At 49.2% G+C, this 18,980-nt stretch overlaps 1 protein-coding gene across 1 annotated transcript in view; it reads right to left on the reverse strand.

The window, feature by feature from the left end:
- The window catches only part of LOC119307750 (diaminopimelate epimerase, chloroplastic), a 13,128-nt gene extending 1,090 nt beyond the window's left edge, over positions 1-12,038 (reverse strand). Inside the window, exons 1-9 of the mRNA XM_037583832.1 lie at positions 11,719-12,038; positions 11,381-11,548; positions 10,512-10,582; positions 4,632-4,689; positions 3,187-3,366; positions 2,406-2,490; positions 2,273-2,332; positions 1,944-2,017; positions 1,750-1,866 (exon numbers count right to left, since the gene is read on the reverse strand). Of these exons, the coding sequence (XP_037439729.1) occupies positions 1,750-1,866; positions 1,944-2,017; positions 2,273-2,332; positions 2,406-2,490; positions 3,187-3,366; positions 4,632-4,689; positions 10,512-10,582; positions 11,381-11,548; positions 11,719-11,967 (1,062 nt within the window). The 5' untranslated portion in view covers positions 11,968-12,038. The remainder of the gene's footprint in view (positions 1-1,749; positions 1,867-1,943; positions 2,018-2,272; positions 2,333-2,405; positions 2,491-3,186; positions 3,367-4,631; positions 4,690-10,511; positions 10,583-11,380; positions 11,549-11,718) is intronic.
- Positions 12,039-18,980: the final 6,942 nt, after the last annotated feature.

An 18,980-nucleotide genomic window follows, 5' to 3' on the forward strand; every position in this document is an offset into this window, starting at 1 on the left:
AGTGACAACCCCCAGCTCTCAAAACCACGGAGAAGATCCTCCTTGCCTGTTGAGTGTTGACTGTGGTTAACCGTGATTTTGTCCTACGTGCCCGCCACCTCAGCTCCTTTCTAATCTTCACATCAGCACCTCACAACAAACTTGAGAATTTATTTTCTCTAACTATTGTCAGTTCTAACTGAAATTTTAATGGTAGTGTCAGGGGATTATGTTTGATTCTCAACGTTTTCTGAATATTTTCAGGACAGTTTGAATTTTGAGCCAAACTTTGAACCAAAAACTTCAGAACTGATTCTCTCCTAAACTATTGCTAGGTTTCGGCTGGATTTTAACTGTTCTGTCAGAGGACCTCGAAAACAGAGATGTTTACTGAGCTGTGGTGTATGTATCTATGTCTAGAACTGAAGTACTGAACTGTTCTTATCTATTTGATATCTATGTCAGAACTGAAGTTCTGAACTGCCACCTATGTTATGTAATATTGGACATTTTTATGTTTGGTTGTTGGCTTGTTGCTTCCTCTCTGTCTTGGTATCGTTTAACACTTGTTGTTAGCTGTTGCTAGATGGAAACATGGATTTGGAACTTGGAGTGTAGATCGATGCTTTAAATACTCAAAAGTGGTGTACTGATGTGCTGCTGAACCTTTCAATTTTCATTATTCAAAGTTACAATATTTACATTGTTCAGGCTTGGAGGAAAAGAGCGAACAACAAGGTAATCTGCCGTTCCTAGCAACCACACACATTTATTTGTGATTTTTAAAGTAGTAAAACGTATTCCTGTACTTTAAAAATGAGAATAAAATATGTATCAGTATCAGTGCCGGCATAGCAGAGGACCATTTTCTGTATTTTTCAGATTTTTCTGGACAGTTTGAATTCTAGTTAAAATTTGAACCAACAAACTTCAGAACTGATGTTCTCCTAAACAGTTTACCAGTTTGGGCAGAAATCTGATGCTGATATGAAGGGAGGAGAGAAGCTGAGGTGGTGCCCACGTAGGAACAAACCATGGCCAACCAGAGTAAAACAAGCAGGGGGGAGGGGGACCTTTTGAGTGGCTCTGATAGCTGGAGGTTGTACTTTAAACCAAAAGGTTGAGGAGAGAGGGGGCGATGAGACAATAACTATGGAAAATTGACCTGGTTTTAATTAATATTCATAAACAAGTGATGATATACTTAAACACTTAAATAAAGAATTATTAACAGCAGGGCTAGCTCTTCTTTATTTCAAGTTTTTTTTCTAAAAAAACGCCGTAAACAACTGTATTGAGAAATCATTGATGACAACAGCCTAGTAGCCTACTACTCTTTCACAAGAACAGTGAGGGAGTAGTAGGCTACTGTAATTGCTTATTCCTTCAGGAGGCTACAGATTAGGCATTCTCCTGTAATCCCTAACTCCATTAGTATTGTCAGGTAAAACTGTTAAATCTGTGGCTTGCCCTTTCAGTTTGTGTTGCCCTAATAATATTTCCCAGTCAGGATCAAGGAATGCATTTTCAACAAACACATATTAATGGAGAATAGACAACAGAAATACTAAGTTCGGTTAAATCAACACGCATGACCTTCAAAATAGTAAGACTCGCTACAAAGACTAAACTAATCTTGCCATTCAGAAGGTCCTAACAAAACAAAGAAATATATATTTTGTGCACGCTGATTATAATGACTTGAATAATAAACTTCTAAATATTTTCTTAAATCTTAATTCCTCATAGAGCAGCTGCCAGCAAGCTGACCTAGTGTACAACAGATCCGTAGAAGACAGCCTCAGCAGGACCAGTCATGTAAACATGATTGTTATCCTCCCTCCACTCAATTTCCAATGGCCCACCAGGCAAATCAACTACACATTTCTGTATCACAACAAAAAATATATACATCAACAAATAAGGTAAAATTGACAGTGTAGACAAAATAATAAGGTACAGACCCGTTCAGCTCGGCCCTCAAGAACAGCCGCAACAACAACGGCACAAGCACCAGTCCCACAAGCAAGAGTTGCTCCTACAGTCCAGATCATAAATTTTATTTTGTAATATCCACTACATGAAAGAAATGTCTGGAGATAAGAGGATATCTCACTCAAAATCATCAGATATTGGAGTTATTTACACTATGGGTTAATGTTTTGGAGGACCAAAAGATGTGTAACATTTTTATAACATATAAAGATAATGCAGGGAGGGAAAGGATTTCTCATGTTCAAGCACAATCATGTCCTATAAAATTGAAGGAAGATCAAGGGGATATCAGTTATACCAGCACCCCGCTCCCAAACTCGCATTTTGAGGTGTGAGCGAGACAAGACCTCCACAAATTCTGCAGAAAGGAACTTAATAAAACACAAATGCAAGGGCATTTACATTAAGCATATAGCAGCATAAAAAGTTACCAGTGTTGGTCCGAGCAGGAAACATTTCATGATGCTCAAATTTGGGCCCAATGTCACTAAGCTTCAAATCATCAACATGCAGAACCTGTGGTCCAGCCAAGAAAATAATAAACTCATCTGAACAGCTCAGGTAGGCTAACCTAAATATGATTTGCTAGCAAATAGCAGTCACTTCATTTGTAGCAAAATTTACAACAGACAGGTGGTAGAGGCAATTCATTACAATATCTGCAAAAATGGACCTCGAATTGAGCAGTAACAATATGCATCTTACAGAAACTTTCCTTGCAGTCCAAAGGCATACAACATAGGTGTTGTCACAAATTTATTGAAGAGAAAAAATACTTGGTGACAATTGGCAATGAACAAATGGAATGCAAAGACAACCGATCCCTCCCTATTGTTTTCATAAAGAAAACCCACTGGTTCACTTTTTTTTCTCGAAAAGACATTCATCAAAATTGCGTCATTTTGTATCAGAAGAAGCACACAGAGAAGGCAGAAAAGCTTGCAGAGGCAAAACAAAACAGAAGTTCACATAAATTGTTAGGCGATGTCTTTGCTACAAGGACCTTTTGGTCATAGAAAACTGGAGTTAGAACACGCAGAGATGAAATTCAGTTGGCATAAAGAAATTTCTGAACTTTGACAAAGGCAGTTTGAAAGAAAAGGAAATGAAGTTGCAAATCTATTTGTTGAGGGAAGGCAGGCATTTTTCATCCGTATAGACAGAATAAAGCAAAGTTCAAAACATGTAAACGGGCAATTCGCAAACCGTTACCTTCAACTCTTCTGAACCAAACGTGATGCAATGAGGATTGCCCATACTAACACAGGTTACATGCCATGCTAACCCGTCAATTGCCAATTCCGCTTTTACAACAGCTTCATTCTTGGTGGATGACAGTTTTGTGGGAACATCTGGTCCATAAAGAATGGGTTCGCCCATATCAACCTTAACCTGGGAACAAGATAAATATATTGGAATATGTGATTATTATCGACAATATAAGTTCAGAGTTGGAAGACAACCATATAGACCAAGATGGTGCTTTGAAATTTGGTAGGAAGGGAACACTCTCGAGGCTAATGGGGGCAAGAAAAGACGCCAGGGGATTCAACAGTTTAAAGCGTCCAAGAAAATTGCAAAACCTTGGAAAATAATTAAGATTATAACAACCATTATGAAATGCTTGCTACATGACACTGCTCTTGCAAGCACACTGAAAATTGTGCAAATTGTTGCCAGTTACTCAACAATGCTAGCATAAAAGTTCGTCCTATTAGCAAATTGCAACAGGCATGGAAGCCAAGGCAGGTTTAAAACAAGAGAAAAGTATGTTTCTCGTCCCTCAAGTTTACAGAAGGTAGACATTTGGTCCCTTGTCTTTTTTCCTGCTATATTTAGTCCCTCATATTCCAAAACCTGACACAAATCGTCCAAAACCATAAATGAGGGGAAAACCGCTGACATGTCGCGGGTTTTTTGTACCCACTTGCCACGTTGGATGGGGTATTATTTTTCTCTCTCCCCCCTTAACTTTTTCCTACAGCCGTCCATCCCCGCCGCCTCCCTCTGCCACTGGCCAGCGAGGACACAACCTTCCAGCGCCGCCACTATTACCCGCAGTCCCCCGCGCTGCCCTCGCTCCCCACCCGCAAATGACTCCCCGCGCCGCCAGATCCAGCCAACCGCTGCCGGATCTGAGCCGGTATCCTTTGTCGTCTACCTACCCTTCCTTCCTCACCATCTGCACAGGGATCCTGCTTGGGGAGTAGTGCTGAGCAGCGGCCGCGTGGGGCGGGCACTGCTGGCCATGTGACTCCCGCTGACAGGGACCTCCTGTTGCACCCGCAATTAGGACCTGTACGGCGCACTCAACGCCACTCCAAGGTCCAGGAGTTCCCAGTCGCGCCCTTTGTGTCTGGTTTTGGATGAAATTTGCAAGGTTTTGAGACACGAGGGACTAAATGTCGCCCAAAAAATCTTGAAGGACTGAATGTCTACTTTTTGTAAACTTGAGGGACGAAAAACATATTTTCCTCTTAAAACAATCCTGAACCACTGCAGAGCCAGGAACAAACCATAGCAGGCTGCTGGAGATGAAAACGAATAGTTTACCTTGCTCATGATTGAATAATATGAATGGAAAACTATGGTGGTGTATGCCTTCCAAATTTAGCGACAACAATAATAAATGACTAAACAAACTAAATGGCATTTACCTTTCCATCATCTTGTATTTCAGGAATAATTAATCCAGCGCCAGTATGGATTTTGAAGCTGAAACACGAGAATGTAACTTTAGGGGGCAATTAAAATAATGGTTCATCTATATAGGAGTACCAAATTACCAGTACCCACTTTAAAGAACAGGATACCATCCAATTAGAACTATATGAATATTAAACTGGGATTCTGGTAGACAGATTAAATCTACGGGTGGATGGTAGGACTAGGGTTCCTACCGGCTCTACTCCTTAGGTTATAAGGGCAGAACAGCGGAGGTTGGGGGCGAGGGCGCGAGCGCCGGCGCGTCGGCGCCGTTGCGAGGAAGGAGGAGGGCGGCGGCGATTAGGGCTAGAGGCGGCTAGGGTTCCGGCTCCTCTGGGAGACGGGCAATAGGGATAGAAATATCTTTATTGCTTAATCTCGAAAAGGTGTCTTACAACTAATATTTATAACCTCGAAACGAATAGCCTAAGATAACTTGTGGGCCAAGCCCTTAACTACTGCCCAGTGGGCCTCCTCCGGTTATATGTTAAACCGGTCATAACATCTCTCCCCGCCTGCACAAACAGCTCGAGGACAAGCTGAAAGTCTGGATAGTTGTGGCGGAAGTCATCACGTGGCTCCCAAGCAGCCTCCTCCACCGGAAGGCCCACCCACTGGATCAAGACGAACCACACCCCGCGACGGAGTTGCCTTCAACACCTTCTCTGGCTCCGGAAGAAGACGTCCGTTGGCGGTCGGAGGAAGCGCGGGTGGAGCCGTCGGTGGCTCTCCACGAAAAGGCTTGAGCAGCCCCACATGAAACACGTCGTGGATGCGAGCGCCGGCCGGTAGCTGAAGGCGATAGGCCACCTGCCCGATGCACTCCAAGACGGCGAAGGGCCCAGCATAGCGAGGACCGAGCTTGCGCTTCGCGCACGAGTCGAGTGACTGCGTAGAGCGGCGGAGAAGACGCAGCCACACCCAATCACCCACCGCGAACTCCGCCTCGCGATGGTGGTCGTCATAGTAATGCTTCGCCAGCTGTTGTGCCTGAAGGAGACGCTGAAGGACCTCAGCAAGCATCTCGTCGAATAAGGTCGCCCGCGGCCTCAGTCCGCGCCGTAGCCGGGTCCACCGGCAAGATAGGCGGAGGCCGCTGACCGTAGACCACCTCAAATGGTGCCGCACGCAGGGCGGAGTGATAGGAGGTGTTGTAGCAATACTCCGCCCATGCGAGCCAATCCACCCAAGCGCAAGGCCGATCACCTGTAACACAGCGTAAATACATGGCAATCACCTTGTTAACCACCTCAGATTGGCCGTCCGTCTGGGGGTGGAAGGTCGTGCTGAAGCGGAGCTTGACTCCCCCATCCTGAAGAGGTCGCTCCAGACATGGCTCGTGAACACCATGTCGCGATCACTGACGATCGAAGAAGGCAAACCGTGCAGACAGACGATACCGTCGAAGAAGGCACGGGCCACGGACGCGGCAGTGTAGGGATGCCCCAGCGCGATGAAATGAGCATACTTAGAAAAGCAGTCGACCACCGTGAGAATGACCGATTTGCCGCCCACCTTGGGAAGGCCCTCGATGAAGTCCATGGAGATATCTGCCCAGACCTGAGATGGCACGTCCAAGGGCTAAAGAAGACCAGCCGGCCATAACGTCTCCGTCTTGTTGCGCTGGCACGTCGTGCAAGATCGCACCCAATCACGGACCAGGGCGCGATCACCAGGAATGTAGAAGTCGGCGCGGACACGATGGAGGGTTTTCTGCACACCCTCATGGCCAGCCGAGTGGGCTAGCAGCAAGACCTGGTGACGGAGATCATCATGCGCCGGAACGAAGACAGGGCGCCCATGGACGAGCAGGCCGTCGGCGAAGCGCCAAGGCTCCTCCAGGTCGCCGGCAGCCAACTGCTGCTGCAGGAGGACCGCGTCGGCAGCGGTCGCAGTGGCCCGGCGAATGTCGTCGAAGAGGCCGAAAGTCGGCCCTGAGCGAATGCACAGCGCCGTCCCCTCGGAGGCGCCGGTGATGGAGTCGAGGTCGGCGTCGCAGCGGGACAAGGCATCGGCCACGGTGTTAAGACGACCCGGGCGGTACTCGACGGAGAAGTCGAAGCCGAAGAGCTTGCTAATCCACTGGTGCTGCGGCACGGTCGAGAGCCTCTGATCCAGCAAGAACTTGAGGCTGTAGTGGTCCGTGCGAATCTGGAAAGACCGGCCCCACAGATAGGGCCGCCAATGGCGCACCGCCTGCACCAAGCCAATGAGCTCCCGCTCGTACGCCGCGAGCTTGAGACGGCGCGGGGCGAAGGGCCGGCTGAAGAAGGCGAGAGGACCATCGCCCTGATGAAGCACGGCGCCGAACCCTGCTCCCGAGGCGTCACAGTCCACCACGAACGAGCGGTCGAAGTCCGGCATCTGAAGAACGGGCCCCGTCGTGAGGGCCTCCTTGAGGGCCTCAAATGCTGCCGTCACCTCCTCGTCCCAGGCGAAGGCGTCGCGGCGCAACAATCGCGTGAGTGGCGAAGCGATGAGGCCAAACTCCCGGATGAACTTCCGGTAGTATCCGGCGAGGCCGAGAAACCCGCGAAGAGCCCGCGGAGAATGTGGCATCGGCCAGGCGGCGACGGCGGCCACCTTGTCGGCGACCATAGCAACCCCGTCGGCCGAGATGATGTGGCCCAGGTAGGCAACCGAAGGCGTCCCGAACGAGCACTTCGAGCGCTTAAGATGAAGATGGTGCGCCCGAAGCTCGTTGAAGACGATGGCGACGTGCTGGAGGTGCTCTGCCCAAGACGCACTGTAGATCAGAATATCATCAAAGAAAACGAGCACAAACCGGCGCAAGTAGGGCCGGAGGACGTCGTTCATCAGAGCCTGAAAGGTTGCCGGGGCGTTGGTGAGGCCAAAGGGCATCACCAAGAAATCGAAGTGGCCGTGGTGAGTCCGAAACGCCGTCTTGGCGATGTCATCCGGGTGCATGCGCACCTGGTGGTACCCCGACCGGAGGTCGAGCTTGGTGAAGAAGCGCGCCCCGTGTAGCTCATCGACCACCGGATTAGGGAATTTGTCCTTAAGTGTGATAGCATTAAGGGCACGGTAGTCGATGCAGAAACGCCATGTGCCGTCCGACTTGCGGACGACAAGTACTGGCGCGGTGAACGGCGAGGTGGAGAGCCTGATGATGCCTGCCGCGAGCATGAGCGCACACTGCCACTCCAACTCGTCCTTCTGCAACTGCGGATAGCGGTAAGGACGTACCGCCACCGGCGCGGAGCCCGGCAGAAGGTGTATACGGTGATCATACGCCCGGGCGGGCAGAAGCCCCTGCGGCTCGGTGAAGAGGTTGTCGTGCTGCTGCAGAAGGCTCTCCAAGAGCGGGTGCTCGGCCTCGGCGGTGGTCGCGGCCAGCTGAAGTGGTGGTGCGGGTGCGGCACCCCCAATGCCGTCCCACCGAATGCGGCGGCTCATCCGCCAGAAGGTCATCGTCAGCGCGTCGAAGTCCCAGAGAATGGGACCAAGAGTGCGCAAGAAGTTGACGCCAAGGATGAAGTCGAAGCAGCCCAAGTCGATGCCGGCGCAGGTGATGGTGAAGTGCTCGTCGCCGATAGTGATGGGCACGTCGCGGGCAAGCCCGTGGTAGCGTAGACGGTCGCCATTAGCGACAGTGACCCGCAACTGCTCCCCGCCGGTCGGCTGTAATGCAAGGCGCCGCATGGTGGTCTCCGGCAGGAAATTATGCTTGGAACCTGTGTCCAGGAGGGCCACCAGGCGCTCGCCACAGATCATGACCGGTAAGAGCATTGTCCGTTCATCACGGATGCCGGCGAGTGCGTGAAGCAAAACAACGAGGGCGGTGGCCGGAGCGGGCGCGGGTGCCGGTGCGGGCTCCGCGAGGGCTGGGGCGCCGTGGCCATCCTCCGGGGTATCATCCTTGGTCTCGTCCGTCGTCTCCAAGTAGAAGAGGCGCGGGCAGACATGGCCCGGTGCATAGGGCGCATCGCAGTTGAAGCACAGGCCCAAGCGCCGGCGTTCAAGCTGCTCCGCCTGAGTAAGGCGCCTGAACGGCCGCGTTGGGGCCGGGGTGGCCGCCGGGGCTGCGGTGGACGACGCAGGTGCCGTCGGAGGCGGCCGGGGGGGTTGGCGGCCCCCACGTGGCGCGGATGGCCGCGTCAACGCCTGGGCGCGCTGCTCGAACGCCCGAGCATAGTACATGGCCGTCTGAAGGTCTTGGGGCCCCTTCATCTCGACGTCCACGCAGATGTGGTTGGGAAGGCCGCCGACGAAGAGCTCCGCCCGCTATAGGGCCGTCACACCTGGCGCATGGCACGCCAGTGCCTGGAAGCGGTCGGCGAAATCCTGCACCGTGGAGGTGAAAGGCAGGCGGCCCAACTCGGCCAAGCGGCTCCCGCGTAATGGCGGTCCGAAGCGAAGAAGACACAGCTCGCGGAAACGATCCCACGGGGGCATGCCGCCCTCGTCCTGCTCGAGGGCGTAGTACCATGTCTGGGCGGCCCCGCGGAGATGGTAGGAAGCCAGCCAAGTGCGCTCCGACGCGGGCATGCGCTGTTCGCGGAAGAATTGGTCACACTGGTTGAACCAGTTAAGCGGGTCGTCTGAACCGTCGTAAGTGGCAAAGTCGATCTTGGCGAACCGGGGTGGCTGCTGGTGTGGCGCGCCATGGCCCACTGCCTCGGCGGTGCGGAGGGCTGATGACGGCGCTCGGTCCATGGTGGGAAGGCCGGCATAGTTCCCTGTGGCGCCCCACGCCTCGGGCTGCAACTAGGAACCCGACGGCGGCCGGGCCTCCGTGTAAGCCGGCGGAGGGGATGTCCCGTGGAGCCAGCCTGGAAGCGGAGACGGTGACGGCGGAAAATGGACCTCCTAGATCGGGAGTCCGCTCGGCGCGGACCGGCCCAGGCTAGGGCTGGGCGGGGGCGGTGGTGGCACCTGCACGGTTGCAGCCGGGAGGGACGGCGCGGCGGGGGACGGCGCGGGCCAGGCCGGCCACTGGGGATAAGGCGGCGTCGAAGCCGCCGGTGATGGGAGCGCCGGATATCCCCCGGTGATGGCCACGGGAACGGAGTACCACGGCAGTGCCGGCTGTCCCGCGGGCACGGCCGGATGGAGCAGCGGGGGCGGCCCTACGGGCTAGCCAAGTAGAGGCAGATGCCCTGGACAGCGACGACCAGGTCGTTGAGCACGCCGGCCATGGCCTCCGGCGTAAACTACTGCGGCACGGGGGGAGGCGACAGCGGCGAGTTTTGGGCGGGGGGTGGTGGCTGGCCCTGGCCCGGTGTTGTGCCGGGTGCGGGGGAGATCGGCGCCGACAGCGAGGCCGTGGCGCTCGGCGATGAAGCGGCGGCGGTGGTAGAGTTGGTTGCGGCGGCGGTGGGGGAGTTGGCGGGCAGCGGCGGTGGTGGGGGTGGCGGCGAGGACATGGTCGAAACCCGGGTACCTGATACCAAATTGGTAGGACTAGGGTTCCTACCGGCTCTACTCCTTAGGTTATAAGGGCAGAACAGCGGAGGTTGGGGGCGAGGGCGCGAGCGCCGGCGCGTCGGCGCCGTCGCGAGGAAGGAGGAGGGCGGCGGCGATTAGGGCTGGAGGCGGCTAGGGTTCCGACTCCTCTGGGAGCCGGGCAATAGGGATAGAAATATCTTTATTGCTTAATCTCGAAAAGGTGTCTTACAACTAATAACCTCGAAACGAATAGCCTAAGATAACTTGTGGGCCAAGCCCCTAACTACTGCCCAGTGGGCCTCCTCCGATTATATGTTAAACCGGTCATAAGTTAAACCGGTCATAACAGTGGAACTTTCCTACCATTTCACTCCCAATTTAATTATCAAAGGATATTGAAAAGTTCGTGCATGAATTGGCACCTATGTGTTCCCTGTAGATTTTCAACCTCCGCTATAAAGCGAGCAAAGCAACGAACTCCATTGCCACACATCTGAAACATAAAATACATAATTGATGAAAAATACATATAAAACAATTCATGGTGACAAGATCCATAGTGAACACTTTTTTTTAGCAAAAATTGAGATAAAAAAAACACGGTGCAGAACAAGTGAACAACTAGAAGAAAAAAAAAACATATGCCAACTTTAATTCCCTCTGGAAGGCAGCTCATTGACATGGTGTGAAGTGTATGACTAAAATGCTGCTTTGTACAGTAGGGTTGAAACATAATAGCACTTCCAAACCTTTACAGTCCGTCAAGCTCACAATTTGATAAATATGCAAAACATGCATATTATGCATGGGACATGTATGGTATACTGTGGATGATTCTAGATAGATCCTCAATATATTGGATAGAGTATTATGAACACACTCTAGACGACCAACTCTATGATCTACAACCACTGTGACTTAATGTAAGACGTTTTTGCAGTTTAAATTAAACTGCAAAAATGTCTTGCATTAAGTTACAGAGGGAGTATTATGTAAGTAGACTGACAGTACATGTATCAGTATACAGAAAATGTGAACTATAAAACTAGCTACAGAGACTGGATTTGCAGGCCATAGTTTTCCCCAGACAACACTTCAAGCATCACAGGAGCTTGTACAGCTACATCCTACATTTTCCCTTCTACAGACAATGTCACGAAACTATGTGCATGTCGGCAAAGATGTCACAGCAGAGAATGGTCATAACTGATATGAACATAATGCCAGATAAACCATAACTCGTTTCCTATGGCCCAACGTTATTCAGTGATGTAATGAAACAGCGGCTCACCTCCGGCTCGCTGCCATCAGAGTTGAATATCCTCATAGTGTAGTCCGCACCGTTGACCCCCGGCATGACAAAGATGACGCCATCAGCACCAATACCAAAGTTTCGGTCGCACAGCTTCGCCGCCTCCTCCGGTGTCACCTTCGGCACAGCCGAATCCCTGTTGTCGACCTACCAATCCAGACAGAATTCATCAAAATAACATAAATAAAATTAGCAACAGCACAGAATCTAAAACTGCAAGGATTGCACGAATTGGTAGTGGCATGTCACCCCCAAACCAAATGTATTCACGACGTGTGGTAGCTTGAAAAGAAAAAAGAGAGGGGGAAAAGCATCACCATTATGAAGTCGTTGCCGAGGCCCTGGTACTTGACGAAGTGGAGCGCGCGCTCGGACTCGCGGCGCTCGAGGAACGAGGCGGCGGCTGGCGACTTGGGAGCGGACACGGCCATCGAGGCGACGGCGCGGCGGGGGCGCGGATTCCCACGGAACGGACGGAGGAGCCGACCGCCCGAGGAGGGGGCAGTGGAGGTGGTGAAGTTGGCAGCGAAGGATGCGACTCTGGCGGCGGCGGCGGCGGGCGACATGGCGACGAGTGCGAGAGCGGGGAGGGGTTTGGGGGAGGGTCCCTGTCGCCGTCGCTGCCGGCTAATGACGGGGAGCTTTCTGCTCTATGCAAGCGGGCTCCATGTGACACGTTGGCCCACTGTCATTGAGGGCGAGGGTTATCTGGGTTGACGTGGCCCAATCTTCTTTTTTTCTTGACGGAGCACGATCCTTTGCGCATCGGGTGGATTTTTTTTTTCTTATTTTGAGCTGTCGGGTGAGTGTTGACCCGTCCTACGATGCCGCCGTATGTTATAAGTCTCTAGCGGATTCCATAAAATCCAAGTCGTAAATCTAGTTTCGGATTACAAATTCGCCAGACGAAATAGATACGCAAAATGATACCGAATAATCCAAAAACCTACTTCCTGCGAGAATTTGTTTAGTGAGATCACGTGGCAATTCATTAACACGGTTCACAAAAAAGAGACTATACAAATTACAAACCAGACCCTAACCTAGGTAAAGGAAAACCTAACCCTAGGCTTCATGGATCAAGCTCGTTGCCATGCGGGTGTCCTCGATGTCGAGGTAGAACTGCACGATGGAGGTGCGTTGCGCCCATGCGAGCATGTGCTCCTCCCGGGCGTCCTCCTAGCGATGCTTAGCATCCGGGTCGTCGGTCACCGCCACCTCCTTGGCCTCTAGAAAGTCCGCTATGGTCTCGCGGGTCCGCACTAAGTGTGGCGTGATGTGCTTGTCAAGCACATCCTAGCGCCACGGCCCCCGCCGCTGCTCCGGGAGAGGCCACGGTCTCGCGTCTTCGTGCGCTCGTCGTCCTCGTCGCTCCGTGGCACTGCGTTCCTCGAGCTTCCGTCCTCCATCTCATGCGCAAGCATGTGGCAACGATAGGCGGCAGGCACGCTTGCTCGGAGGCGCACCCCCATGGCTCCCACCAGCCCTAATTACCCCCATAACCGCGACCGGATCCGAAGACCATTGATCTTCCAGACTTTGAGAAAATGGTGCGGAGAGGAGCGGGAAATTACTCACTGGACTTGGCTAAGCCTAGTGGCGGAGGAGACGAAATGCGGCGGGGGCTAACCTTCTATGTCCCGGGATACCTTCCATATGGTGGGCTAGGGGATGCTTATCCGGTGCGCCAAAATTTTTTATCCATGTCAGGTATGCAAATATGCGGTGGTTGTTTAGCCAAAAAAGCCTAAATCACACATCAGTTAGTTTTCTTTTGTTGGGAAACGTTGCATGAAAAACAAAAAATTTATACGCACACGCAAGATCTATCCATGAAGATGCATAGCTACGAGAGGGGGAGAACATTTACATACCCTTGTAGATCGCTAAGCGAAAGCGTTTATCAACGCGGTTGATGTAGTCGTACACTTTCAGGATCCGTTCCGATCAAGCACCAAACATATGGCACCTCCGCGTTCAGCACACGTTCAGCTCGATGATGCCCTCGCCTTGTTGATCTAGCAAGAGGGGCGAAGTAGTAGATGAGTTCCGGCAGCACGACAGCGCAGTGATGGTGGTGGTGAAACTATTTCCGCAGGGCTTCGCCAAGCATAATGGATTTAGAGCGGAGGATGAACTAGAGGGAGAGGAGGCGCCAGCACACGGCTTGGTGAATCGTGGTGTGTGGCATCCCCTTCCCTCCTCTCATATATATAGGTGGAGGGGGAGGGGAGGCAGCCTAGGGCGCGCCCCAAAGGAGGCCAGCGTTTGCCGTAGGCGCCTGCCTAGGCGTGCCCCTCCCTTTCCTTCCTAAGGCGTGGAGGAGAAGGCAGGAGGGGGCCGACGGCTGCCCTAGGGTGCCTACCTTAGGCGCGCCCCCTTTCCTTTCTTAGCGCGTGGAAGAGAAGGCAAGAGGGGGTCGGCCCTCTTCCTTCCTTCCCTAGGGCTGGCAGCCATGAGGTGGGCGTGCCAGCCCCTCTGTGGGCTGATGTGCTCCCCTCGTTGGCCCGTTTGGCCCAATAACTCCTCTGGCCTTCCGGAACCCCTTCTGGTGATCCGATAATTATCTGGTGTATTCTGAAACCCTTTTGGAGACCGAATACTATCATCCTATATATCAATCTTTACCTCCGGACCATTCCGGAGCTCCTCGTCATGTTCCTGATCTCATCCGGGACTCCGAACAACATTCGGTCACCAACATACATAACTCATATAGTACTATATCATCAACGAACGTTAAGCATGCGGACCCTACAGGTTCGAGAATGATGTAGACATGACCGAGACGCTTCTCCGGTCAATAACCAATAGCGAGACCTGGATGCCCATATTGGTCCCTACATATTCTACAAAGATCTTTATTGGTTGAACCTTTATGACAACATACGTAGTTCCCTTTGTCTGTCAGTATTTACTTGCCCGAGATTCGATCATTGATATCTCCATACCTAGTTCAATCTCGTTACCGGCAAGTCTCTTTACTCGTTCTGTAATACATCATCTTGTAACTAACTCCTTAGTCACTTTTTTTGCAAGCTTCTTATGATGTTGTATTACCGAGAGGGCCCAGAGGTACCTTTTTTCATACGGAATGACAAATCCCAATCTCGATCCATGCCAACTCAACAGACACCTTCGGAGATACCTGTAGAGCACCTTTGTGATCACCCAGTTATGAAGTGACGTTTCATACACGCAAGGCATTCCTCCAGCGTCCGGGAGTTGCATGATCTCATGGTCGAAGGAACATGTATTTGACATTAAGAAAATGGTAGCAATAAACTGAACGATCATACGATATGTAACGGATGGTTCTTGTCCATCACATCATTCTCCTAATGACGTGATCCCGTTATCAAATGAAAACTCATGTCTATGGTCAGGAAACCTTAACCATATTTTTGATCAACAAGCTGGTCTAGTAGAGGCTTACTAGAAACTTGGTATTTGTTTATGTATCCACACATGTATTTAAGTTTCCGATCAATAAAGTTATAGCATGAATAATAAACCTTTATCATGATTAAGGAAATATAATAATAACCACTTTATTATTGCCTCCATGGCATATTTCCAATAGTCTCCCACTTGCACTAGAGTCAATAATCTAGATTACATAGTAATGAATCTAACAGTCATGGAGTCTTGGTGTTAATCATGTTTTGCCCTTGGAAGAGGTTTAGTCAGCAGGTCTGCCACATTCAGATCCGTATGTACTTTGCAAATTTCTATGTCTCCATCCTTGACATAATCACGAATGGAGTTGAAGTGTCTCTTGATGTGTTTGGTTCTCTTGTGAAACCTAGGCTCCTTGGCTATGGAAATTGCTCTGGTGTTATCACAAAAGATTTTCATTGGACCCGATGCACTGGGTATTACACCCAGATCGGATATGAACTCCTCCATCCAGACTCCTTCATGCGCTACTTCCGAAGCAGCTATGTACTCTGCTTCACATGTAGATCCTACCACGATGCTCTGCTTAGAATTTCACCAACTGACAGCTCCACCATTAAATATAAAAAGTATTCGGTTTGCGACCTAGAGTCATTCGGATCTGAGTCGAAGCTAGCATCAATGTAACCCTTTACGACGAGCTCTTTTTCACCTCCATAAACGAGAAACATATCCTTGGTCCTTTTCAGGTACTTCAAGATATTCTTGACCGATGTCAGTGATCCACTCCTGGATTACTTTGGTACTTCCTCACCAAACTTATGGCAAGGCACACATCAGGTCTAGTACACATAATGGCATACATTATAGAACATATGGCTGAGGCAACATTATAGAACCTATGGCATACATTAATAGGACTTTCATTCTCTCTCTATCTTCTGCCGTGGTCGGACTTTGATTCTTACTCAATTTCACATCTTGCAACACAGGCAAGAACCCTTTCTTTGACTGGTCCATTTTGAACTTCTTCATAACTTTGTCAAGGTATGTGCTTTGTGAAAGTCCTACTAAGCGTCTCGATCTATCCCTATAGATCTTGATGCCCAATGTGTAAGCAACTTCACTGAGGTCTTTCATTGAAAAAGTCTTATTCAATTTATCCTTTCATGCTATCCAGAAATTCTATATCACTTCCAATCAGCAATATGTCATCCACATATAATATCAGAAATGCTACGGAGCTCCCACTCACTTTCTTGTAAATACAGGCTTCACTGTAAGTCTGTATAAAACCAAATGCTTTGATCACCTCATCAAAGCGTATATTACAACTCCGAGATGCTTGCACCAGTCCATAGATGGATCGCTGGAGCTTACACACTTTGTTAGCACCCTTAGCATCGACAAAACCTTCTAGTTGCATCGTATGCAACTCTTCTTTAAGAAACCCTTTAAGGGACGCAGTTTTGACGTCCATTTGCTAGATTTCATAATCATAAAATGCGGCAATTGCTAATATGATTCTGATAGAATTAAGTATCGCTAAGGGTGAGAATGTCTCATTGTAGGCAGCCCCTTGAACTTGTCGAAAACCTTTTGCGACAAGTCAAGCTTTGTAGACAGTGATATTACCACATCAGCGTCCGTCTTCCTCTTGAATATCCATTTATTATCAATGGCTTGCCGATCATCGGGCAATTCTACCAAAGTCCACACTTTGTTCTCATACATGGATCCTATCTCAGATTTCATGGCCTCAAGCCATTTGTCCGAATCTGGGCTCATCATAGCTTCTTCATAGTTCGTAGGTTCGCCGTTGTCTAACAAAATGACTTCCAGGACAAGATTACTTTAGTATCTCTGGTGCGGTACATGTTTTGGTCAATCTACGAGGTTCGGTAGTAAATTGATCTGAAGTTTCATGATCATCATTTGCTTCCTCTTTTGTGGGTGTAGGCAGCACGGGAACGGTTTTCTCTGATGTGCTACTTTCCAATTCGAGAGAAGGTACAACTACCTCATCAAGTTCTACTTTCCTCCCACTCACTTCTTTCGAGAGAAACTCCTTCTCTAGAAATGACCCATTCTTGGCAACAAAGATCTTGCCTTCAGATCTGTGGTAGAAGTTTGATACGTCTCCAACGTATCTATAATTTTTTATTGTTTCATGCTTTTATATTATCATTCTTGGATGTTCCACAATCATTTTATAGCAACTTTATATAATTTTTTGGGACTAACCTATTGACATAGTGCCAAGTGCCAGTTGTTGTTTTTTGCTTATTTTTTACTTCACTGAATATCAGTACTAAACGGAGTCCAAACGCAACAAAACTTTTTGGACAATTTTTTTGGACCAAAAGACACAAGATGGGCCAAAGAAGTACCAAAGGGGAAGCCCAAGGTGGGCACAACCCACCAGGGCGCGCGTAGGGGGGTTGTGCTCCCATCAATGACCTCCCGCACCGCCTCTTCGCTCTATAAATACCCAAATATTCCAGAAACCCTAGGGGAGTCGACGAAAAACAATTCCAGCCACCGCAAGTTCCAGAACCACGAGATCCAATCTATACACCATCACGGAGGGGTTCATCATCCTCATCGGTGCCTCTCCGATGATGCGTGAGTAGTTCATCAAAGACCTACAGGTCTGTAGGTGGTAGCAAGATGGCTTCTTCTCTCTTTTTGATTCTCAATACAATGGTCTCTTGGAGATATATTTGATGTAACTCTTTTTGCGGTGTGTTTGTTGGGATCCGAAGAACTTTTAGTGTATGATCAGATCTATATCCATGAAAGTTATTTGAGACTTATTTGATCTCTTATATGCACTTATAACCTCGTATTTCTTCTTCGAATCTTTGGTTTAGTTAGGCCAACTAGATCAATTTTTCTTGCCATGGCAAGAGGTGCTTTGTGATGGGTTTGATCGTGTGGTGTTCTTTCCCAGTGACAGAAGGGGCAGCAAGACACGCATGTATCATTGCTATTAAGGACAACAAGATGGGGGCTATTCCTACATGAATAGATCTCGTCTACACCATTGCTACTTCTTGAGCTTGTGTTGATTTTTTCCTTGAAGAGGAAATGGTGATGTAGCAAAATAGAGATAAGTATTTCCCCCAGTTAAGAACCAAGGTATCAATCTAGTAGGAGGCACAAGCAAGTCTCTAATCTATGCACCTGCACAAACTAACAAACACTTGCACTCAACGTGAAAAGGGGTTGTCAATCCCTTCACGGTCTCGAACAAGAGTGAGATCTAACAGAGATAGGTATAAAAGATAAATAAAAAGGCAAACTAAAGTAAATATAAATAAAGTGCAGCAAGGTATTTTTGGGTTTTTTGGTTTATAGATCTGAAAATATACGATGGAAAATAGACCCGGGGGCCATAGGTTTCACTGGAGGCTTCTCTCTTGAAGAAAGCATATGATGGGTAAACAAATTACAGTTGAGCAATTGATAGAAAAGCGCATAGTTATGACGATATATAAGGCAATGATCATGAATATAGGCATCACGTTTGTGTCAAGTAGTCTGACTCCTGCCTGCATCTACTACTATTACTCCACACATCGACCGTTACCCAACATGAATCTAGAGTATTAAGTTCATAAGAACGGAATAATGCCTTAAGTAAGATGACATGATGTAGAGGGATAAACTCAATCAATATGATATAAAACCCATATTTTATCCTTGATGGCAACAATACAATATGTGCCTCGCTACCCCTTCTGTCACTTGGTGAGTGCTACGTCTTCTTGCGTTGGGTTTCCTTGAAGAGGAAAGGGTGATGCAGCAATAGTAGCGTAAGTATTTCCCTCAGTTTTTGAGAACCAAGGTATCAATCCAGTAGGAGGCTCCTCAAAAGTCCCACGCACCTACACAAACAAACAAAGAACTCGCAACCAACGCAATAAAGGGGTTGTCAATCCCTTCACGGCCACTTGCGAAAGTGAGATCTGATAGAGATAATATGATAAGATAAATATATTTTTGGTATTTTATAATATAGATGCAAAAGGTAAAGATGCAAATAAAAGTAGATTGGAAGCAAATATGATAAGAGATAGACCCGGGGGCCATAGGTTTCACTAGTGGCTTCTCTCAAGATAGCATAAGTATTACGGTGGGTGAACAAATTACTGTCGAGCAATTGATAGAAAAGCGA

This window comes from Triticum dicoccoides, chromosome 5B (genome assembly GCF_002162155.2).
Source record: "Triticum dicoccoides isolate Atlit2015 ecotype Zavitan chromosome 5B, WEW_v2.0, whole genome shotgun sequence".
Classification (NCBI taxonomy): domain Eukaryota; kingdom Viridiplantae; phylum Streptophyta; class Magnoliopsida; order Poales; family Poaceae; genus Triticum; species Triticum dicoccoides.